Raw genomic sequence first — 24737 nt, 5'->3', positions numbered from 1 at the left:
GCATCTGGCTTACAGAACAAGTCATAATCGAATGGTGGAATTCATAAGTCTGACTAGTTGCCAAAACCGGCCTTTATAAGTGAAATGACCTCGCACTATTCAAAGTTCTATAAAGTCTCATCTCTTTACAATTCTCGACGTAAGAGACCATTGCTCGTGTGAGAGAGTCAATCTTGTGACTTATTCGACACACTTTATCAATAAATATCATCACATGCATACTAGATATGAACATAAATTCAAGAGTCAAATATTAATGAGTATATTATAATAATTAAGTCATTTTACAATACAAAAACATGGTCATACCATTCGCAAACCTAGAGCCATAACATGTTTCTCAAACATGTCTCTAGATATCGTTTTTGTAAAAGAATCAACTATCATATTTCGCGTAGGAATGTACTGTAAATTTATCTCCCCAATTGCTACCATGTCTCTTACAAAGTTATACTTGATGTCAATGTATTTGGTCTTGCTGTGATAATTAGGATCTTTTATGTATGCAATAGCTGCTTGACTATCACAATATAGAGTCATGGGACCCTGAGAGTTCTGTGTAATATCCAAATGCTCAAAGAATCTCTTCAACCAAATAGCTTCTTGTACTGTAGGCGCACAAGCCACGAACTCAGCTTCCATCGTCGAAAGGGCTGTACAGGTTTGTTTCTTTCTTTTCCATGAAATAGCACCACTATTAAGTAAGAAAGTATAACCGAATGTTGATTTTCTATCATTACGGTCACTAGCCCAATCAGCATCTGTATATCCTCTCAAGTATAAATCATTTCCACTATTACATAGTGAATACTCAGTAGTTCCCTTCAAGTATCTGAAAATTCTCTTCAAAACTTTCTGATGTTCTCTTCCAGGATTGGATTGATACCTACTAACCAGACATATAACATAACAAATGTCCGAACGAGTATACATCATAGCGTACATCAAGCTCCCGACAGCACTTGAATACGGAACTCGAGACATGTCTTCCTTTTCATTTTCATTCTTGGAAAACATTACAAGACTTAAAGTTTCACCTCTGGCTATTGGAGTATCCATATATTTGCAACTATCCATGCGAAAACGCTCCAAGATTTTCTTTATATAAGTTTCTTGAGATAGATCAATAACTTTTTGGAGCGGTTTCTTTGGATCTTAACTCCAAGAATATAGTTTGTCTCACTCATATCTTTCATATCAAATAACATTGAAACCCGTGACTTTATAGCTTTCGAATACTCCAAATTATTTTTGGCCAATAAGATATCATCCACGTAAAGAGAAAGAATTAGAAACATCCCATTGGACTCCTTCACATAAATACAATGATCTTTATTGATCATAGTGAAATCGTACAAGATCACCTCCTTGTGAAATCTCAAATACCATTACCTTGAAGATTTCTTCAGGCCATAAATATATCTTTTGAATTTACAAACCTTATTTTCTTGGCCTTTAATTATAAAGCCTACTGGTTGTTCTATATAGATTTCCTCGTTTAGTTCTCCATTGAGAAAAGCTGTCTTCACATCCATTTGGTGTGATTCCAAACCCCAAACGTGCAATAATAGCCAAAAGTAAGCAAATTGAGGTAAACTTCACAACTGGTGAAAATGTTTCTTCATAATCTATTCCAGCTTCTTGAGTAAAGCCTTTTGCCGCTAATCGTGCCTTGTATCTTTCTATTGAACCATCCTCTTTGAGTTTAACTTTGAGAACTCATTTGTTCCCAAAAGCTCTACACCCAGGTGGAAGGTCAACTAGATCATAGACTTTGTTGGTTTTCATGGACTTTAATTTTTCTTTCATTGCTTTCATCCACTCATCTTTTTCAAGGCTTGATAAAGCCTCTGTTGCAGACTTTGGCTCATCCATTTCTGTGGGAGATACTAAGAAAACGTAATCTTCAATCTCATAAGTATGTTTAGGTATATTTTTTCTGGTACACTTTCGTAGTTGAAATTCAGATATCAGAAGGATCTTGGGATTGAGAACTCCCACTCCCACTCGAATCAAGAACAAGATTTTGATCGATTTGATTATCAATCATGTCAGAAGACACTTGCTAACTATCTAAGTTCAGCATTTCATAAAGAGGCTCTCCATTATTTACCTCTCCCTTCTTTGGAAAATTATTTTTCAAAAATGTGACATCTCGTGATTCAATATCATCACGTCCATCCTCTAATTCACCAATAAACACATACCCTTTGGAGTGTTCTGAATATCTTATAAAGATATATTTTTTGCCTTTTCGACCTAATTTTCCAAACTAGCTAAAAGAATCTTTTACATGTGCAAAACAACCCCAAGGTCATAAATCATTAAAATTTGATTTATGACCAATCCAAAGCTCATAAGGAGTGAAAGAAACTGATTTAGAAGGCACTTTCTTCAATATGTAGGTTGCAGTCAATAACGCATCTTTCCAAAAGGAGATAAGTAAATTTGTCTGCGCCATCATGGACCTTATCATGTCCAATAGTGTTCTATTCCTCCTTTCTACTACACTATTTTGCTGAGGTATGTAAGGAATAGTTAATTGTCTGGTGAAGCCTTTTCGTTACATAATTCGTCAAATTCTTTTCATAGATATTCACGCCCTCTATCGGTTCTTAAGGTCTTAATCCTTTTGTCTAATTGATTCTCAACTTCATTCAAATATTTTTTTAAAGCATTCAAGTGCTCCAGATTTATGAGAAATCAAATAGACATAACCAAAGGGCGTGAAATCATCAATGAATGTAATGAAATATAAAGCATCAGACCTAGCCCTCACATTCATTGGACCAGAGATATCCGAATGGATTAATTGTAATAGAAACTCAGTCTTCGCCTTTCCAAATGGTTTACGTGTAATCTTTTTGGCAAGACAATTTTCACAAATTGGCATTTCAATTTTGGAGAAAGAACCGAAATGCCCTTCCTTAGCCAATCTATTCATTCGATCCTACCCTATGTGACCTAATCTTGCATGTCATGTCACCATTATTATTAGAATAACATGCCATAACATAACGATCAACATTGTAGTTATACGTAGAAGGATTACAATTGTTTACCTCGAAAATACGAGTAATAATTAAATTTGATTTGCAGTTTTAAAGATACGTGATTTAGTTCAATACTAATCAATAATCAAGAAGTATAATGTATAAATGAAAGAAATGAGTAGATCAAACCAGTGTTACTAGGCAGTATCGACCTCGAGCTCAGCGGCCTCAAGGTTGGTCAAGAATAATAAAGCTAAAGGACAATTCTGATGAACAATGAGCAAAAAAAGTAAGAGAGTATATTATTTGCCAATGATTAGATAATGGTCAAAAATGATTGGGGTCCCTTTTATATAACAGGGGAACCCAAAATAAGGTACATTTCTATTTACAGTAAGAAATCTTATTGGGACATCTGTCTAATCGCCTAGTACGAATTAGTACTAACTCGTACAAATCTACTCCAGAATTTACGCCATGATCTTGGGGACGTGGTAGGAATCTTGCTCATACTGTTACAAACTTGTAACAGTATTATCTCGAGGCCAGTCACGTTTAACCTTGATGTTCATCGGACACTTTGATCTTCGAAGCCTCCCATCGGGCTCGCTCCTAGTCTATTTCGATCTCTCTCTTGTAGTGACCCTCGAGCCCACGAAATCGGATAGCCCTGATTTCTACCGTATACAGATAATCCTCGCGTTTCTTAGAGTATAACACCAAGAAACGAATTGAGGCCTTGATCTTTACCCCGATTTGCCACGACATCATCATCGTGATATAAACGACTGAGGAAACGAAAGCTTGGAAGTTGGCCTTTACCGAGGAAAACTCCGAGAACTTTTACCGAGTCCAGTGACTGGGAAGATTTTGAGGGTGAAGACACGTCTGCCTCTAAGGACCGTGCTGCTTAGGTTTCGTGCTCTTAGTAATTTTTTGCTTTTGTGGCTAATCGGACCTTGAGAGGAACTCTTGATCATGACCTATAGCTATTGTAAAAAGGTTTAAACAAAACCTTTTTTCTTCCATGGCTTCTGAATCTGTTACCCTTTTGTGCGGGTCAAAGCGCCTTATCGTAAAATTCCTTTTGAATGTCCAAAGTTTGAGATGGTAATGACTGACAATAAGTTCCTCCCTCGAATGTTTCTGATCAATGGTCCCCGAAAGACCATTCGAACTTGAGTTTGAGCAGCTCTTAGGCTCAATAGTCGATGAGGTAAGGTAGCCTTTGGGCTTGATAGTTGAGTGAGTGCATGCTGATCGGGTCCAACCCTACACCACTATAGAGTGGCAAGAGCAGTCGATGCAGCTTTTACCCGAAAAGGCCGGGATCGAATCCACATAGAGCTAAGATATGTTTGGAGTTGGATTCCTATCTAATCTAGCAATGTGCAGTGTTCTTAATTGCACTTCCAACCATTCTTTGTTTGTTTGCTACTTCTAATTTAATACTAATAATGCACAAAATTAAGCTAAGTAGATATTTTGTAGGATTTTCTAAATGGGTAAAAAGGCACTAAGGAAGTGACTTACTCCTAGGTGAGTATCTAACGAGATCTAAAACTTAGGGCAATAATGTTATAGTTGGGATCGTGATATAGCCAATGCACGAAGCTACTCACGCTATACCTCTCGGTAGTTTGAGTGACTTTGCCCTAATTGGCTTTCTCAAGCCCAATTGGGTGTTCAATTTGTTCAAGCAAAGTTGGCTCAAGTCGGGTATTACTATCTCTAGGTTTAACCCTTTAATTGGGGCTATCAATCTCTTGAATACACCCAATTCCTTGTTGGCCTGAATTTCCTAGACTTAAGCTCTCTTTCTCAAGAAGAACCTATGTCAAAAAGGTACAAATTAATGTTTGCAACCACCAATTCAACATAAAAAGTACAAATCAGGCCAAATATCAATCACCCATAAACATCTAAGCCAAAAATAGGAGACCCATTAAATACTCACACTAGGGTTTATCCACAACCCTAGCTAATGAGTTTAGCTACTCATAATTAAAGAAGAAATCATAGATTGAGATGAAATAGAAGTCATAAAAGGTAATTAAAAGTTAAGAATCTAAGACTAATTGCTAAACAAGCTACAAAATTACTCAAAAAGGCTAAAAGACGGCGTTCACGTGCTCAGCTAAACAAAGATGACCTAAAAATCTAAAAAAGAAGTATTTATACACAGCTAAATTTTCCGAACAAAAATGCCCCTGACGGAGGTACCACTAATAGCGGAAAATGGACCGCTGCAGCAGTGAGGCTACCGTGGCCGCATGAAATCAAGCGCGGACCACGGTCTTCAACTTTTAGCTCAACTTCAGGCTCTCTGAATCTCTTTTCCGTTGGCCGTGGTAAAAGGACCGATGTCATGGTGGAGGCACCGCTACCGCATAAAATCACCGCGATCAGCGGTGACTTGAAAACCCCCAAATGAAAACTCTCTGATCTTTGCCACTGCAGACCGCGAGATCAAGACCGCCTTAATGGTGGATCCTCCGCGTTCGCGATTGATTTTTCGCTGCAGCGCTCAGTTGCCTCAGCTTTGACTTGTACAGGTTTCACTCCTTTTTGAGCTAGTTTTGACTTTTTTGTCTCTTTTTGACCAAACACTGCAAGCAAGCACAATAAGTTAGCTTTTAGGAATACTTGTACACACTTTAAATCCAAAACTTAAGCAAAAAGGAGCATAAAATAGACTAGAATCCCTAGTTATCACACGCTCGAACTTGAAATGAAAATATCTTGGCCATGTGAGGACATGCTCGAACTTGAAATGAGGTGGCCCTTGGGTTCGAAAGATAGTCCCCGAGTGATAATTTTCTCAAACTTGGGTAGCCCTTGGGCTTAGTAGTCAAGTGAGTACCAGCTCGAACTTGAAATGAAAATAGCCCTTAGGCTTTATAGCCGAGTGAGGATTTGCTCGAACTCAAAGTAAAGTTAGCCCATAGGCTTTATGGATAGTCCTTGAGTGAAGGTTTGCTCGAAGTCGGGTTAATATAGCCTTTGGGCTTTTATGATCGAGTGAGGACTTTCTCGAACTCGAAATGAAAATAGCCCTTAGGCTTTGTAGCCGAGTGGGGATTTTCTCGAACTCGAAGTAAAATTAGCCCATAGGCTTTATGGATAGACCCTGAGTGAGGGTTTGCTTGAACTTGGGTTAAGATTGCTCTTGGGCTTTTATGATCGAGTGAGGACTTGCTTGAACTCAAAATAGAGTTAGCCCTTAGGCTTCATAGATAGTCCCCGAGTGAGAATTTTCTCGAACTCGGGTAGCCCTTGGGCTTAGTAATCGAGTGAGTACTTGCTCGAACTCGAAATGAAAATAACCCTTAGGCTTTTTAATATTGGCCCTTAGGCTCTTTTAGATCGGCTCTTAGGCTCTTTAACTTGGGCCAATTTGGCCTCTAAGACGACAATAATTTTTTTCTCTTTTCGGCTAAAAGACTTAGTGAAAAGTTTTTTATGCCTTAGCATGTGTTTTTTGTACCCGTTGGGTTTTTCGAGGGTTCAATAGATCAGAACCTGTTCATGTTAATACCTTTTAAGGGTTTTTCGAAGCCTTTAAATTATTCGAAGGATGATTTTATCGAAGCCCTTTTTGCTTTTGCCGAGGGTAGCCGAGTTTAACCGGTTTTTCAAAGTATTTGAAGGCCTTTAATTTATGGCGGAAGTCGGACGTCTCCGAGCCGCATTATTTCGGCCGTAGCCTTTTATATGACCGTAGTCTTTAATATGACCATAGTCTTTAATATGGTTGTAGCCTTTAATATGGTCATAGCCTTTAATATGGTCGTAGCCTTCGGGTATATCTCTTGGACATGTTTCCTAATAACCTTTCGAACTTGTCTGAAAGGCTAGTCCCCAAGTATGATGGCCTTGGCCTTTGCGTCGAGGGATGCCTCTTTGAGGTCTTATAAATTCGAGTTCAGATACACGAATGCATTGATTGTCCATGACAGTCCTCGAGTATTCGAGGTGTATTTGCGTTTTGGCCCTTAAGCCGTTTCTCGTGGAACCACAAGTATGATGTGCGTATAGTAGCAAATTTCTTTGATACACAAAGTATTTTGATATAGAAAGAATACTTCTTCGAATAATTGATACATGCGTACATGTTTTGCCATCGGGGCTTGACTATTCTATACGGACACGGTTCATCCCATTTCAATGTTTTCCCATCGAGACCCAATGTCCTAATGTGATTTCCTTGCAACAAAGTAGACATTCTAAGGAAATGCCCTTCAATACTCGAGGCTTATTGTAGGAAACCTCGGATACCATTGAATTGCTATAAGTTAACACACAATGGTTCCCTCGTTAAAAACCTCGTCGGAAAAACCTATTTGGGACAAAAACCAGTCTAAGGGAAAAAGAGTGCAACGCGTGCTTTAAGGTCCAAAGCTTCGTGTCGATCCTTGTCGAAAACATGTAAGTGTTGGTCAAAAAAATAGAAAGGATTGGACTGGGGTTGTACCTTTATTCGAATGTTGAATATTTAACGTGATCTTCCTCGGCATCAAGCCCCCGTGAATTTTGACGTCGATTATTTCCCCTCTCATTTCGTGCAAAGCTTTGTCCAGACTCGCTGCTTCTACGGTCTGCATTATACGGTTGATATTGATTTCTATTCGACCTCAACTCTCGATCGACGTCTCCTTTGATCCTACCCATCGGCCTACTAGGATAATGGACCCCGTAGGAGTCCCCAGTTGATCATCCTCGACTCTAATCTTTGATTGGTACCGATTATGTACGTCGGCCCAAGTGACAACCAGGTACTCAAGTAAACTTTTCTTCAACTGATGTGAAGCTATAGAACTCCGAGTGTTGAGACCTTGAGTGAAAGATTGAATAGCCCAGTCATCAGTGACTGGAGGCAAATCCATTCTCTCTGCTTAAAACCGAGATACGAATTATCTGAGCATCTCGTTATCTTTCTACCTTACCTTGAAAAGGTCTGACTTCCTTGTTGCGATTTTAATGGCTCCGCTGTGTGCTTTTACAAAAGAATCTGCAAGAATAGCGAACGAATCAATAGAATTAGGGGGTAAGTTGTGATACCATATCAAGGCACCCATGGACAGAGTCTCCCCAAACTTCTTCAGTAGTACGGATTCAATTTCGTCATCTTCCAAGTTTTTTCTTTTGATGGTGCACATATATGAGGTGATTTGTTTATTCGGATCGGTCGTACCGTTATACTTCGAGAATCTCGGGCATACAGAACTTCTTGGGGATTGGCTTCAGAGCCGCACTAGGGGGAAAGGGTCTTTGCACGAACTTTTAGAATCTAGTCCTTCTAAGATCGGGGGTGCCCCGGTATTTGATCAACACGGGAGTTATAAGTCTCCCCTTTTTTGTCATTATCCTCAATCTTCTTCTCTCGGGACTCGATTCTCTTGGTGAGTTCCTCGAGCATCCTCATAATTGTGGGGTCAGTCCCCGAGCCATTACTATTTGATCTCTCCGGCATCGGCTTAGTACGTCGAGTGTTCCCCAATTTGACCACAATTGAAGTTTTATTCTGACTTTGAAGTTGAGTGATGGCAATATGTTGAGCTTGTAGAATCTCAAATATTACTTGGAGGCTGATTCCCCCGTCTCCTATACCTTGTGTTCCTTGGCTACCAGATCTGACTTCCCTGCGTACACTTCCCCCGGGGTCTATTCCTAAATCCGCATTTAAAGCAATGTGTGAACTAACATCGACGGGTTCCACATTTGGCACTTCTCCAGGGTTAATCAATGGTACACTAGCTCTTGGAGCAGCTACATTTTGGTTTTCCCAATGAAATCCAAGACCGTCATCGCCGTGCACGGGCGCGTTTTGTGAGTTTGACATATTTTAACCTGAAAACAAAGAATCTTTGACAAGAACAAATGTAAAAATAATGTATGTTATCAAAATCAGTACTGAAATAACCACTATTATCTTTAGCACCACGGTGGGCGCCAATCTATTTACCTTGAAAATACGAGTAATAATTAAGTTTGATTTGTGGTTTTAAAGATACGTGATTTAGTTCAATACTAATCAATAATCAAGAAGTATAATGTACAAATGAAAGAAATGAGTAGATCAAACCAGTGTTACTAGGCAGTATCGACCTCGAGCTCAGCGGCCTCGAGGTTGGTCAGGAACAATAAAGCAAGAATAATAAAGCTAAAGGACAATTCTGATGAACAATGAGCAAGAAAAGTAAGAGAGTATATTCTTTGTCAATGATTAGATAATGGTTACAAATGATTGGGGTCCCCTTTATGTCGCGCCCCCTTTTTCTAAAAGCAAAATCGGGTTCATGACATTTGGGAGGACAACTCGTTCCCTCTTGGGAATTGGGTTTTTTGGGTTGAAGAGATGCCACCTAATGATTAAAGTGCATTAGGACACTAAATAAGAGTTTGAGTTAGAAAACCAGAGTTCGGGTAAGGGCTAGAAATTATCCCGAGGGGAAGATGTTAGGCACCTCCCAAGATCCACTAGTGTGGTTCCCGGCCATGTTACAATTGTGACTTTAACTAACAAGTAAGCAAATAAAGGTCTCAAATAGAAGGGGATTTACACATAATGTTGCAAGTGAATTGAAAGTTTGAAGAAAGATAAAGAAAACAGAAATCTTAAGCAAATAGTCTGGACAGTTAAAAAAAGGGATAACAAGTAAAGGGGAAGGGGTCTTAGGTTTACAAACAATATGGATCACATCAATGCAATACCCATCAATCACTCTTCAGAAGAGGGGTCGCACATAGTATTAACGCACCGGTCATCATGTCCATATCTACCCTTTCCCACCCTGTTAAGGTATTAAACGCGGAATAGTGTCGTTACTTATTGCATGTTATTACCCGTCCCGATCCTATCAGTCCCGGAGGCATTTGGGACTACTAGTCCTAATGGGAGGGAGGTTGCGGCTTTTCAGAGTTTTAAAAGGAGAAAATTCTAATGCGACAAACAAAACACATAAGTAAGTAGGGGAAACAAATAGCAGTTTAAGGGCTCAAACAGGCATCCTCACTTAAAGGAGCAAATTATTTAGCATGACTTCAAATACTGGTTATAGTCTGAATTAAATTTAAAGCGTTAGGACATGTTGCTTCATCACATATTTCTCAGATGAGGAGTCTGAATTAGGCCTTATCTGGTTGCAATTTATTAAAACTGACACGGTTAAACAATTACCTACTATTTACCTAGGTGGAAGTATATTGATTTTAAAGAAGGGTTACTGATTTTAGAACCAATTAAAATCTGCATATATTAAACAAACATTACTACTGATTTTAGATAAAATAGACGAATCAGATTCAGACGATTGCTCCTATAGGCATGATTTCTAAGCGTTATTGATTTTAAAACGATTATGTAAGTGCAGGAGCCCTATAAGCATGATATCTAGAATGAAGTTTATTATTATTAAACCTATGATTGTTTGCCTAACGACAGATGAATATGCAGAAATGCAGAAACAAAACTATAGTCATGATTTTTATATGCAGAAACTTATAGGCATGGTTTCTAATGCAGTAATGAAACAACTTATAGGCACGATTTCTACGTGTAATGCATAACTTATAGGCAGGATTTCTAAATGCATAAGTGCAGAAACTTATACATAATTTCTATATGCAGAAACTTATGGGCATGGTTTCTAATGTAATAATGAGACGACTTATAGGCAGGAGTACTATATGATATGCATAAATGCAGAATTTCTAAGTAGTAATCCCTATGAGCATGCTGTCTACCCATATGCATACATAAATGACCCTCCCCTTTTTCACTGGAACCCCATAATTATTACAAATTATTACAGACCCGAATGAATCAAAAAGAAATACATCAGAACTTCCAGCTGCAACCAAATAGCCTAATTCAGACTCAAGGTCTAGCAATATGAGATAAACCAACTTCCAGGATCCGTTTTCCAAAAGCCTTTCTCTTATTCGGGATGTGTCAAAGTTCTTAAGAGTATTAAAGGGACTCAGGGCAGTGCTTACACCCCAAACACATTTTGCAGAATTAGATTATAGTGCAGTGTGGAAGAGTCAGCCCTCAAATGTCCAAGTTCAGAGGGAACTCAGGGTCCCAAAGCATGGCTCATAAGAGGGGGGCAGAACTTAGAATCTAAGAGTAAGTGTATGTGAATAGAGGGGAATTAGGGAAGGCCATGGAAGGCTGGTGGTCATGCCCAGCAATTTAAGAGTGTTGGCACATCCCCGACCAGCCTGTCAGCCAAAATTGGGACTTAGGATCCATTGAGGATCAGGTTTGGACCTGGGCAGTAATTTGGATACTGTCAGGCCATGAACCTTAACTCAAACACATAGAAGGGAATAGGGGTAGGGATTCATAATAGAAAACAGATGCAAGGAAAGAACACACATAGTTAACATTAATCATGAACAACAAAGTAAACAGGATTGCAGGAAACTGTAAATAAACACATAGGGGTGAGGCAGGAAAGCTAAATTGAAACATACCAGTTTCAGGGAAAACAAACAAGTAAAAGTAGTCTTGAAAAAGTCAAGTTGCAAGCAAAAGTTCCAAAAGATCCCAGAAAAGAACAAAATGTTGTAAGAGTATTGAACTCAAAGCAATAAAGTGTGTAAGTAAGTTGAAAGTATTGATCTAAAAGTTCGAGGTATTGAACTCGAAGTTTTTCTCAAAAGTGCAGAACGGTAGTCTCTTTTATAGTGCAGAGAAATAAGTAAGAAAGGCAAGGAAATACCATTGAAATCAATCTCCCTTTGGTTAAGGGATTCTGATTCCAACAGGTAAAAGCTAGTTAAGGAAATAAATTTTAATTAAAACCTTTCAAAGTAGCACAAAAGGGGTAAATACATAGAAGTTATTTAAGTAAAACCATCAATGGTACACGGTTTGTGCCAAATATGGCAAGGGAATCAATCAAACAGCCATGAAACCAAAATTACAGGCTTAGTTCGAATGAACCAAGTCAGGAATAGGTAAAGAGGGTTCAATTAAAGGAAATTAGTAACAATCAGTCAGGACTTATTAAAAGGAATTCGAAATCAATCAATTAGTTGGTAAAGACCTTTTGAAAGAAGAGTTCTCATATATAAAAGCATACAAACATGTGAATCAAGAAGTTTATTTAGAAGAGAGTTTAATCAAAGAGAGGTTCAGAATCATAAGCAAGAAAGGTTGCAAGTCCCGTTTGTAGACTCATAATGAGTCTGAGAGTCCAGGGTCCCAAAGTGGAACCCTAATTCAAACACAAAAATCAAAATTGCCAAAGAAAACCCTGAATACTTGGGTTTCAAGATGAATCAAACAATAGAGATGAGAAGGCAAGCCACTCGATAGAGGCTCAAAAGTCTTTTCCAAAGACTTATGAGAAACAAACAGACACGATACACAGTTAAGAGCATGGAGAACACGTTTTGAGAGAAAAAAAACTCAGAACTTAAACAAGTTCAGAAGAAAACGTGATACAAACTTAGGCAAAAACAGATGAATCATGCTTAGTAAGAACACAAACATAGTCCAGTAAAGCCAACAACATCAAAGAACTCACAGTAAACACATATAGTAGAAGAGTAAGGAAAACATAACACAGATTAACATGTGAGTACAGAAATAACAACAAAAGTAGAAGAATCTTGCATAACAGAAAGGAAACAAGAGAGAAAACTCAAGCATAGTAGAAAAGAAAGCATACGAGTATAACATAGGTAAACACACATGAATAAAGAACAGAAAGAATCGGAAAGATATTTGAAGAAACTTTTTCAGAAACCCTAAAATTGAAATTGAGCGATTTTGAAAAAGAAATTTGGGGAAAAACCTTTTTAAAATGTCAAGTAAAGCCCAGACATATCACAAATCTAAGAAAAAATAGGTGAGTACAAAACCTCAGATGGCTTAGAGTTGCAGAGAAAACCTAAAAATGAGAAAAGTCTTGAGGAAAGTCAGATCCTGAGTCGAAAAGACTCATATCGCTTGAACATGTCGGGGTAATGGCCGGAGAAGCCATAGACCTACAGATCTGAGAAGAATCTGAAGGAGAACCATCGAGGTCAGGTCTGGAAGCTTCGAACAACCATGGTTTACTAATGGAGGGGAGTGAGTACCAACCATCCGTGGCCTGAGAAGCCATGGATTCCGGTGGAGTGGTAGTTGAAGAGGGGTAGAAGGAGGCTAGGGTTTCGGAGAGTTTGAGAGAGTTTGAGGGATGAGAGGTTTCAAAGGAGGCTGAGAGATGGGAAATGAGGGATTAGGGTAGTCGTTTGGGGTTAAAAAGGTAAGGGTAGTTTATGGCCGTTGATCAAAATGATCAACGGCCTAGATCAATAGTAGGAACCGGACGGGTCATTTGGAATTGGGTCGTGGGTTGGGTCCAAATGGAATTGGGCTGGTTTAATTGAGTTAACTTAAGGGCTACAATTGAAATGTAATGGGGTTGTTATTGAAATAAAAATGGGGCTAAATATTAAATAGCCAATTGCCCTTTTTATTTTATAAAAAATAGTGAAGATGATATTAAAAAGCAAATTAAAAGTACTGAAACAATTAATAGTATATAAATATTGATTTAAAAATACTGGACCCAATTTTACAATTATAAAATATTATTAATCTTAAAGTAGGCTATAATTGCAATTATATGCAATTTAGTCTTTTAAATACCAAATAAATTTGTAAAAATATACAAAAATCACCTTAACTATATTTTAGTATAAATATGGAAATAAAATAAATTATTCACCCAAATTGATGATTTTGGAAGTAATTATTGGATTTTGTATTGCTAAAAATAGACAATAAATTGATTTTAAAATCTTAAAAATTAGGAAAAATACCAAAACTCTTGGGCATGCTTATATATGTATGTACATGCTATTTTGAAAGTATTTTGTATATAAAAATACATAGGAAAAAATTGGGTATCAACACTTTATATAATAGGGGAACCCAAAATAGGGTACATTTCTATTTATAGTAAGGAATCTTATTGGGATAGCTGTCTAACCACCTAGTACGGATTAGTACTAACTCGTACAAATCTATTCCGTAATTTACGCCATGATCTTGAGGACGTGGCGAGAATATTGATCATTCTGTTACAAACTCGTAACGGCGTTATCTCGAGGTCGGTCACGTTCGGCCTCGATGTTCATCGGATACTTTAATCTTCGAAGCCTCCCATCGGGCTCGCTGCTAGTCTATTTCGATCTCGCTCTTAAAGTGACTCTCGAGCCTACAAAATCGGTAGCCCCGATTTCTACCGTATACAACAATCTAACACAAGAAAACCATCATAACAATGTCCAAAATCATAAAAAATATTATCTAGAGTAATTCTAAGATCATTGCGACCAAAGTTCAAAGTGAATCTATATCTAGAAGAACAGACATAGGACTAAGTTTCGTCGAATATCTGGAACATATAGGACGTCATGCAACATCAAAGATTAGGCACCACGTATGTCCATTTTGCAAGTGCCTATCCTTTTGACTTCAAGCTTTGCATTATTTACCACATATACATGTTTTGATCCAGATGGAACTCTACGAAACTCTATAAACGCTTCTCTATCACGGCTTATATAGTTGGTGGCTCCTGAGTTTACTATCCACACAGGATAAAATCCAGTCGGTAAAACAGTGCTAGAAACATATATAGCACTAAGAGATGCTTTTTGAAATTTCTTTTTTGGCTCAGTGCACTCACGAGCAAAATATCCTGGAACTTGGCAGTTGTAGCACTTCATCTTGCTCTTGTCTTTCTTCTTGTAGAACCGTTTTCCTTTCTTGAAATTTGGCTTGTTTCGTTTCTTGGAGGATCCATCTCCGATCTCCTTGCCTTTTCCATCATTTTTTCAGTTTCTCTTGCACTTGAAACTTGATCTCTTTGTACCACTTGATTCTGCCACAAAGGCACTAGGTACAACTTTAGCAGCACCAAGTTGCTCGTCCTCAAGCTCTACATGACGGGCAACATCAGCAAAAATTTTGATAATGTCATTGTGGGTCAAGTTAACCTTTAAATATTTCCAATTATTGGGAAGAGACCGGATCACTACCTGAACCTGGTGCTCATCGGAGAGAACATGACCAACACTTTTCACTTGAGGAATCATGTTTGAAATCACCCTTAAGTGTTGCTTGACACTGTGATCATGACGTTGTTTGTACGTATCAAACCTGATTTTCAGTTGTCTAAGGCGAGTCACAGTTGTACCACTATATGCCTCTCTTAAATGTGCCCACATGGCTTGAATAGTAAGATATTGCTCACATTCGTGGATGAGATCATCATCAACTGAACTTACAATATTTTTACGTGCATAGAATCTTTCTTTTCGATACCATGTTTGGTATTAGAGATAATATTATAAGTTTAACTCATCAATACATATTGCAGCCAATTTTTGTATGTGATTACACACTCAATCAAATTAATTATAATATTAATTCTACATTTAGTATAGAATCGAAAGGTCACTACGTTTTCATTCATCACTTATATCTAAATATTTTTAAAATATTAAAGTCATTTCTTAGTGTATACTTTATTTCGAGTCTCAATCCATTACAAAATAAACTAATAAATAATATATGTAACTAGTGAGACAAACAACATAATTTCAGTTTTATTAAAATAAAATATATAATAATTTTACACGTTTTCTTGGACATACATGCACCAATCAGACACTAACTCTTGCACATATACGCTGAAAGGTGCACTAGGCCAAATATCATGATAAATCTCAGTTAAAACTTCATCCCAAGGCTCTCGAAGAGAGTTCGCTAAAATAATAATGCTTCCCAATCAGTAATCTCTAAGTAATTAGACAATTCCACTCTTTTTAACTGAAAAATGTGTACATGTTCAGGAATGGTAGCATCAGGGCCCATTTTAAATTCCTTAAACTCCCTAAATTTCTTTTCTCCTTTCCTTCGTTAAGCCCTTTGATCCCTTAACTCATTTTACCTCGCTCTTGGGATATTCCTAATGACTTCAGGCTCCGAGTCTGAATCATCACAGAAATAAGTCTTGCAAAGACGTATCCTTCTATGCTGTCTCCTTTCTCGACTTCGAGAACTCCCATTTAGAGTAATTCGAACTTGTCCATGTTTAGTTATGTATGAAATAAGAACAAGGAAACAATAAGAATTGCTACAACCATTCAATGTGACAGCATACATCACAATTACTTGTAGAAGAATATCAATTGAGGGATTGAGACTAAACTAATGTTTTATACTAAGAAGACAGTGAAGTTATTCAGATCATTACTTTTTGAAAAAAAAAAGTACAATATTCCAAATACATTACTTGACCCTTCTAATAAACAATGTTTTTCTTATGGTCCAAAAAGAATATTCTTCATTAAGATCAAATAAGTGAATAAACAATTCACATCTTAAATTTAATCCAAACATACAAGTAAATTTAATACATTACTTTGCCTTACAGAGACCATATTCATGGCTTCAAGCTTTTACATAAAAATAACAAACAAAAAATCATTTAGTGATGCAGCACCATGGCTATTCACATACAACAACAACAACAACCCAGTATAATCCCACGTAGTGGGGTCTGGGGAGGGTAGTATGTACGCAGACCTTACCCCTACCCTGGGGTAGAGAGGCTGTTTCCAAATAGACCCCCGGCATCCTTCCCTCCAAGAACTTTCCACCTTGCTCTTGGGGAGACTCGAACTCACAACCTCTTGGTTGGCTATTCACATACAGAGAACAATATATAGAATCAATTACAGAAAATATTTGTACACTTCTCAAATAATTGAAGTAACAAAAATTTTAAACAAGCTTAAAATGGTGTAACTCTTAACAGTAGAGTAGTAAATTAAGCAATTATTTATATTCTCAAAGTACTTTCAGTGAGCCATCATTTCTCATAGCAAACAAGGACAAACAATACTTGCTTTTTGACTCATGTATAAAGAAAATATTTATTTTAAAAATATCAATCTACAGGCTTCACGCGATTCATCTGATACTAATCATAATTGTACCAAATCATTTATTCTTTTATTTGCATCAAAAAAAAAAAGTTATTCTCTTATATATGAGTACTCTTTATATATCTTTTACAAAGTAAGCCATCTAACACATGGCTAGGATAATAGAACCCACAACTTTAATGGTCATATAAGGATTGCAGTGCTATTCATAGCTATTATTACTTTTGACTTTAGAAATCTGTACCTATTTCTTCTCCGGACAAAAAGAAATTAACAGTGATTTACAACGAAGGTGTATTTCAAGAGAATCGGTGTTAGACTTGAAAACAAATAACATGCGCTCTGATGCCATTGTTAGCAAAACATAATTAACGGGGACATGGATTACTTCAAGATCAATACAAGATTTATGTACCTGTTAATGCAGCAGAGTGGAAGTTACTACCCAGAAAATTGCTCCAAAGTCCACTTTGAATCTCTTGGAAACAAAGCAAAATTACCACAAACTAAATGACTTTTTATGTGTTAATGTGGAAGAAGAGAAGAGAACTTACTTCTCTGTTTTTTCCTTTCTTGCGTTTCTCACACTTTGCCAAAGATCAGAACTTTTATATTTAAGAGCATTCAAACAACAATTATCAATAAAAACTGCCCCCACTACACTATTTCATCTGATCCCTTCAATAAAAAAATGGGTCGGGTCTACCGACATAGAGCGACCCATGACTTAGACCCAACATCCAACAATTCATGCAAAATCTTGTTTGCAATTCCAGTGGACCCCATGGAGTGTAAAGTTAGGTATCATTTGGTTACCACGTGGGATAAACTAGAGTATTTCATGGGATTAGTTATCCCATCTTCTATGTGGGACAATTAATTAAATTATTTTAGTATAAACTTTATCTCATCATTAGCTAACATCCGTAACCAAATATGATAAATACAATCTCATACTATATTTTTCCATTAATATTTTTATCTAACATAACCAAACGACCCCTAATTATAGTATAATATGAGCACTCCAGTATAGCTTTTAAAGAAGTCATAGCTTTGTATTGGGAAATATCAAGTTAATAGATCGAATTAATTATGCGGTGATATGTCATGACACGTGGATTGGTAAAGGACTGACAGTTGGCGAAGAATAGTTGAAAAGGCACGAGCTTTAGCAGGCACGAGCAAAGATCCAAGAAAGCCAGAAGGGGTAGATGCTCAAATTTCTTGATATTTTGAAAAGGCATCGGAAGAATGAACCTAAATAGCAAAAGGGGTATAGATACGTATTATTGGTAATTAAATAGGCATTAATTATGGAAAATGTTATAGAATCTGTATTGGAACAGTTACGATTGTCTGTTATAACATTATATTAAATGTCATTAATTGTCCATAATGACTCCATTATGAAAGGAGAAAAACATATTAGTTAGAAATAACTATAAAAGGTGATGAATGAACATTTGTAAGGACATGAAACACTATTGGAATATACTGATTTACTTTTTTTTTCTATTCAGCTATTTTTTACATCAATTATTCCTATTTTTACTTGATTATCAATAACCCGTGTTCTTCTATAAACAAGCTTTGACCGAAATCTCTATTTTTGGTTAAACAAATTGGTTCCGTTACCGGGAATCTGATAATCATTTGCTTTCCAAATCAATTCTTTTATCAAGAATAACCATGTCGAATGTCAACAACAATAACCAACACAATTTACCACTCCAAGATCCACAACATCAACTGACCGAACAAGATGACAGAACCCCACCTCCTTCGCTAAAACAATCTCAGTGACAATCACGAGAGGGGACTCCAAACAGATCTGAATCAAATGAAAATGACAGAGTTGCAAATGAACAAGCTATCGATGAAGCTCTTAAAAAATTAATTGCTCAACAGGTTAACAAAGCTCTCCAGGCTTTTACCAGCCAGTTGTCAGTTGTACCCCCAACACCAACTACAAATAACAACACTTTGGAAAACCCTCGTTCTGGACTCGTTAATTCAGGCAGTGGTGGAACTCCCAACGAGTCTCGTGATGGAGAACCAGGTAACACAGTTAATTCTGATTTACAAAATTTAGTATTAACTTTGCAGAAACAGCTCAAGGAGCAAAGCGACTGCATAGAGCAAATACCTGGAGTACCGCCTGTAATCAAAGGAATAGATATGGACAAGTATTCACAACAACGAAGCCAAGTGCTGCTTCTCTGCCAATTTCGAAGAAATTCAAGATGCCCGATATTCCAAAATACGATGGAACAACTGATCCACGAGATCACGTAACTGCATTCACAACCGGTGTAAAGGTAAACGACTTGACCAAACAAGAAATTGAATCAGTATTGGTCAAAAAATTCGGTGAACACTCACTAAGGGAGCATTAACATGGTATTCTCTTTTACACGAAAATTCTATAAATTCTTTTGCTGAGCTTACAGATTCATTTATCAAAACACATTCGGGAGCTCAAAAGTCGAAAAAAGAATAGAGGATATTTTCAAAATAAAGCAAGGAGATTCGGAGCTGCTCAGAGAATTCATAGACAGATTCCAGCGTGAAAGGATGATGTTGCCACGCGTACCTGATAACTGGGCAGCTATGGCTTTTGCCAGTAATCTAAATGAGAAAAGTTCAGAAGCCACGAGATGACTTAAGGAAAGTCTATGTGAATTTCCAGCAACAAATTGGAATGATGTTTACAACAGATACAGCACGAAGCTGCGGATAGAAGAAGATACCATCACTTAGCCTCAAAAAGAGGAGATGGTAAGTTCAAGATGCGCTGAAACTGAAAAAAGGTCCGGTAAAAATAGGTACGAACCCTACATAGGACCGGCAGGAAGAGACTCACGTTCAAAGCAGGATAACTCAAGGTACGATCATAGATCGGGAGATAGAGAATCAGGCTCATCATCAAGGTTTGGAAAAGAACAAAATGCGCGAAAGACGCGAGATGATGATAGAGGCTCGAAGGCGAATTTTGGCGGTTATAATTTCAATGTTAGCACATCAGAGTTAGTAGCAGTATTAAGAAGTATGGGAGATAAGGTGCGATGGCAAAAGGAAATGAGATCAAACCCGAATAGGCAAAATCCTAATTTCTGGTGCGCGTTTCACAACGATCGTGGTCACAAAACGGCAGATTGTAGATTGCTACAAGGTGAAGTTGACAATTTGTTAAAGCAAGGATATCTAACCGAATTATTTAGTTAAAAAGGTAAGCAAGCGTATACGAAGAATAGGCAGGAGCCCCCTAAACCCCTTTCACCAAAAAGGACTGTTAATGTTATAAGCGGAGGAGAAGAAATTAATGACGTGACATATACGGAAACCAAGAAAGTTTCAAAAATTACAGTCACACGGGAATCGAGTTCGACGTGTTTTGGAAGAAGAAAGTATTACATTTGATGATGCAGATGCAAATGACATACTAACCCCACACAATGACGCACTGGTAATATCTTTACTTGTACATGACACTAATGTAAAACGAGTTTTGATTGATCTAGGTAGCATCGTGAATATCATTTTGCTAAGAGTGGTAAACGAAATGCAAGCTGAAGATAAGCTGATACCCAAGGCGCACACCTTATCCGGTTTTGAAAACTCGAGTGTCGTAACAAAAGGGGAGATAATACTCACCACATTCGCAGAAGGAGTTGTCAAAGACACGAAATTTCAGGTGGTAGAGATGGACATGGCTTACAATATGATTCTCGGTAGACTATGGATTTACGAAAGGGATGTTGTGCCATCTACCCTACATCAAGTTATTAAATTCCCTTCACAATAGGGAATTTGACAAATCCATGGTGATCAACAAACGTCTAGAAGCATCAATTACATAGCAGATTTAAGCGCAAAAAATGAAGAAAAATAGCACTCACAGAATCCAGTTGAGGATGCTGCAACACAAGCCTCAACTGAACACGGGCGAACAGATGTAGGCTCGAGGCCCGATTCCATCCAAGAACCAGAGGAAAATGAAAACATCAAAACGACGATTAAGGAATTGGAAGATGTAGTATTATTTGCACCTTGGTCTGAAAGGAAAGTCTACATTGGGGCCAACCTAAGCCACGAAATGAAAGGTAAGTTGACTGAATTTTTGAAAACTAACGTGGATTGTTTTGCTTGGTCCCATTTTGATATGACAGGAATACCTCCGAAAGTAATGACTCACAAGTTAAATGAAGATCCGTCATATCCACCTGTCAAACAAAAGAAAAGAAAGCAAAGATCTTTCAAAAATCAAGTAATTCAAGACGAGGTACAAAAACTTTTAAAAATTGAGTCCATCCGTGAGGTAAAATATCCAAATTGGTTAGCTAATATTGTAGTAGTACCTAAAAGGAATGGTAAGTGGCGAGTTTGTGTGGATTATACTGACCTAAACAAAGCTTATCCTAAAGATTCTTTTCCATTACCGCATATAGATCAACTAATTGATGCCACTGCAGGACATGAATTGTTAAGTTTTTTAGATGCATATTCAGGGTATAATCAAATTAAAATGGATCCCATAGATGAGGAAAAAAACTTCATTTATAACAGACAGGGGCACTTATTGTTACAAAGTAATGCCATTTGGTCTCAAGAACGCTGGAGCCACATATCAAAGGTTGGTGACCAAAATGTTTCAAGAACATTTAGGGAAAACCATGGAAGTCTATATAGATGATATGTTGGTCAAGTCACAACAAGCAAGGGATCATATCCAACACTTGTCTGATATATTTCAGATTCTCCGTAAATTTAACATGAAGCTAAACCCCGAGAAATGTGCATTTGGAGTTTCATCAGGTAAGTTCTTGGGATTTCTTGTTTCTAGCCATGGCATTGAGGTAAATCCCGCGCAGATTAAATATATTGAGGAAATTCCTGATACACTTACAAGTAAAAAAGAAGTACAGAGACTGATGGGATGAATAGTAGCCTTGGGAAGATTTATTTCCAAATCATCAGAAAAATGCTTTGGGTTCTTTTCAGCTCTAAAAAAGCAGGATCAGTTTGAATGGTCTGAGGAATGTCAACAAGTGCTTAATAATTTGAAAGTATACTTGTCAAATCCATCGTTGCTTGCGAAATCAAAAGACGAGGAGAAACTACTCATCTACCTTGTTGTTTTAGAAGTAGCGGTCAATGCTGTTTTAGTCTGTGAAGACCAAGTTAAACAGTCTCCAATTTATTATGTTAGCAAGTCATTATTAGATGCTGAGACTCGGTATCCTCATCTAGAAAAACTTGCACTTGCATTAATTATGGCATCTAGGAAATTAAGACCTTATTTTCAATGTCATCCCATCTCTATGGTAACTGCCTACCCCTACATAATATATTACATAAACAAGAGTTATCAAGTAGGTTAGCCAAGTGGGCCATAGAGCTAAGTGAATATGACATTACGTATCAACTTAGAACTGCAATAAAGTCACAGGTGTTAGCAGATTTTGTGGTAGATTTTAGCCAAGAGATACAACTAGAAGAAGAAAAAGAACTACAAATATACAATGAGCCTAATCCAGGAACTTGGACTTTATTTACTGATGGTTCATCGAATGTGAAAGGGGTAGGTCTAGGTATTGTTTTGGTACCACCTACGGGAGAAACCATACGACAAGCCATAAAATGTCACCCTATTACTAACAATGAGGCAGAGTATGAAGTTGTGATTGCAGGTTTAGAACTGGCACGCGAGCTTGGCATAGAACAGGTCGTAATCAAAAGTGATTCACAGCTCGTAGTTAACCAAATACTGGGGACTTATACAACCAGAGAGGCAAGAATGCAGCAATATATGGAAAAAGGCATGTGATCTGGTTAGGCAATTCTAAACCTGAAAAGTCGTGCAGATACCAAGAGAGGAAAATGTTGAGGCAGACACCCTAGCTAATCTTGCATCTGCTCCAGAGGTGACAAATGATGAAAATGCTTATGTAATTCATTTATTTCATTCAGTACTTGATCAAAACAAAAACGAGGTAAATTTCAATAATTTAACTTGGGATTGGAGGAACGAGATTGTTACTTTTTTGCAGTATGGAATTTTACCTGAAGATAAGAAAAAGGCTCAAGCACTCCGCAAAAAAGTTGCTCGGTATTGTTTAAAGCAACGCAATCTTTATCGTAAAATGTTCGGTGGTCCCCTAGCAAGATGCCTCGGACCTTCTCAAATAGAGTATGTGATGAGACAAATACACGAGAGACATTGTGGAAATCACGCAGGAGGAAGATCTTTAGTAAAAACCATGATTAGAGCTGGTTATTATTGGCCAAAAATGGAAGAAGACGCAGAAAGTTTTATAGCCAAATGTGACAAGTGCCAAAGATACGGTAACAACATGCATAGACCTGCTGAATTATTGCATCTAATCATTGCACCATAGTCTTTTATGAAGTGGGGGATGGATATAGTGGGTCCACTGCCACAAGCCAAAGGCAAGGTAAGATTTTTACTAGTACCCACTGAATACCTTTTAGAAGCAGAAGCTTTTAAACATGTACGAGAAAAAGAGGTCAGAGATTTCATTTGGCGAAACATCATATGCCAATTCGGCGTACCAAGAGAAATCGTATGTGATAATGGCCCGCAATTTATAGGCACGCAAATCATAAATTTTTTCCAGAGTTGGCAAATTAAAATGATTACTTCAACGCTTTACCATCCGGTGAGTAATGGACAAGCTGAATCAACGAATAAATTCATTATCAACAATTTGAAAAAAAGGTTGGAGGAATCTAAAGGAAATTGGCCAGAGGTGTTACTTGGAGTTTTGTGGGATTATCGAACAACCGCAAAAACAAGTATAGGGGAAACACCATTCTCACTTGTATACGGAGCTGAAGCCTTAATTCCAGTCGAGATAAGGGAACCAAGCACGATATATACACAAGCAACTGAGGAGTCAAATGAAGAAGAAATGCAAATAAACCTGGATTTACTTGAAGAGAGGAGGGAAGCTGCATTAATAAGGATGACATCGCAAAAACAAGTTATGGAACGATACTATAACCGGAAAGCTCGTCTCAGATACTTCAAGATTGGGGACTTCGTACTCAAGAAAATTTTCCAATCAACGAGGGCAGCGAATGCAGGAAAGTTAAGTCCAACTTGGGAAGGACCTTATAAGATTCACGGTATCGCAGGAAAAGGAGCATACGAACTGGAAACAATGGATGACAAGATTATACCTTCACATTGGAATGTCGTTCATCTGAAGAGATACTATTTCTAAGGAAAGGAAATACCCACGGGCAGATACCCTCATTTTAAACTTTTATTTTGAATTGTTAAAATTTTACTAACGATTTTAGATGATAGGCAAAAAGCTAGCCCGCACTAAATGATGAATTACGACCTGAAAAGACACGTGGAAAGAACATAATTCTCGGTCTATGGTTACAACTATTTTGATAGAAATTTAAAAGGGTTAAGCAGTCTTCATCTAAAATCATACCTCTGAGTCCCCTATGTTTTTCCCTTTCAGGAAAAAGACCGCATGGAAGGATTAATCAAGTGCTCGAGATTTCATACTTCAAAGCTCAAACACTTGGGGGACTATATAATATACATATGATATATGTATAAAGAAGGCAAAGAAGACTGAAAACAATTAAAATTCAAGTCAAGCCCAAAGTTTACTTATCAAATGTATCAAGTTTAGAGCAAAGTCACGAGCCAATAACACAAGCCAGTCAAAAAACCTTCATATAGATTTCAAAATCTTCTAATATCTAGGTTAAAGGCAATTATTAGCTATGGGTTTT

The 24737-nt window shown here is 37.5% G+C and overlaps 2 protein-coding genes across 2 annotated transcripts; one reads left to right on the top strand and one right to left on the bottom strand.

The window, feature by feature from the left end:
• Positions 1 to 303: 303 nt before the first annotated feature.
• Positions 304 to 1077, bottom strand: LOC142176131 (secreted RxLR effector protein 161-like). The gene has a single exon (XM_075243206.1). The coding sequence runs from the start codon at positions 1075 to 1077 to the stop codon at positions 304 to 306; it is 774 nt and encodes a 257-aa protein (XP_075099307.1).
• A 20575-nt stretch (positions 1078 to 21652) lies between these two features.
• LOC142176130 (uncharacterized) lies at positions 21653 to 24317 on the top strand. The gene is made up of 6 exons (XM_075243205.1): positions 21653 to 21773; positions 21960 to 22194; positions 22335 to 22539; positions 22823 to 22951; positions 23369 to 24175; positions 24285 to 24317. Exons 1-6 carry the CDS (start codon positions 21653 to 21655, stop codon positions 24315 to 24317), a joined length of 1530 nt encoding a protein of 509 aa, XP_075099306.1.
• The last annotated feature ends 420 nt before the right edge of the window (positions 24318 to 24737 follow it).

The sequence above is a fragment of the Nicotiana tabacum genome, chromosome 22 (assembly GCF_000715075.1).
Source record: "Nicotiana tabacum cultivar K326 chromosome 22, ASM71507v2, whole genome shotgun sequence".
Classification (NCBI taxonomy): Eukaryota; Viridiplantae; Streptophyta; class Magnoliopsida; order Solanales; family Solanaceae; genus Nicotiana; species Nicotiana tabacum.
Note: the sequence above shows the minus strand (reverse complement) of the source record. Positions and strands in the feature narration are given on the sequence as shown.

Bases quoted from the DNA above. Each gene is read 5' to 3' on its own strand.
- LOC142176131 (XM_075243206.1), bottom strand. From the start codon at position 1,077: ATGGATAGTTGCAAATATATGGATACTCCAATAGCCAGAGGTGAAACT.
- LOC142176130 (XM_075243205.1), top strand. From the start codon at position 21,653: ATGTTGGTCAAGTCACAACAAGCAAGGGATCATATCCAACACTTGTCT. The intron at 22,540-22,822 runs GTAGGTCTAGGT...AAAGTCGTGCAG, and splicing joins GTTCATCGAATGTGAAAGGG to ATACCAAGAGAGGAAAATGT. The intron at 24,176-24,284 runs GTCGTTCATCTG...TAACGATTTTAG, and splicing joins TTATACCTTCACATTGGAAT to ATGATAGGCAAAAAGCTAGC.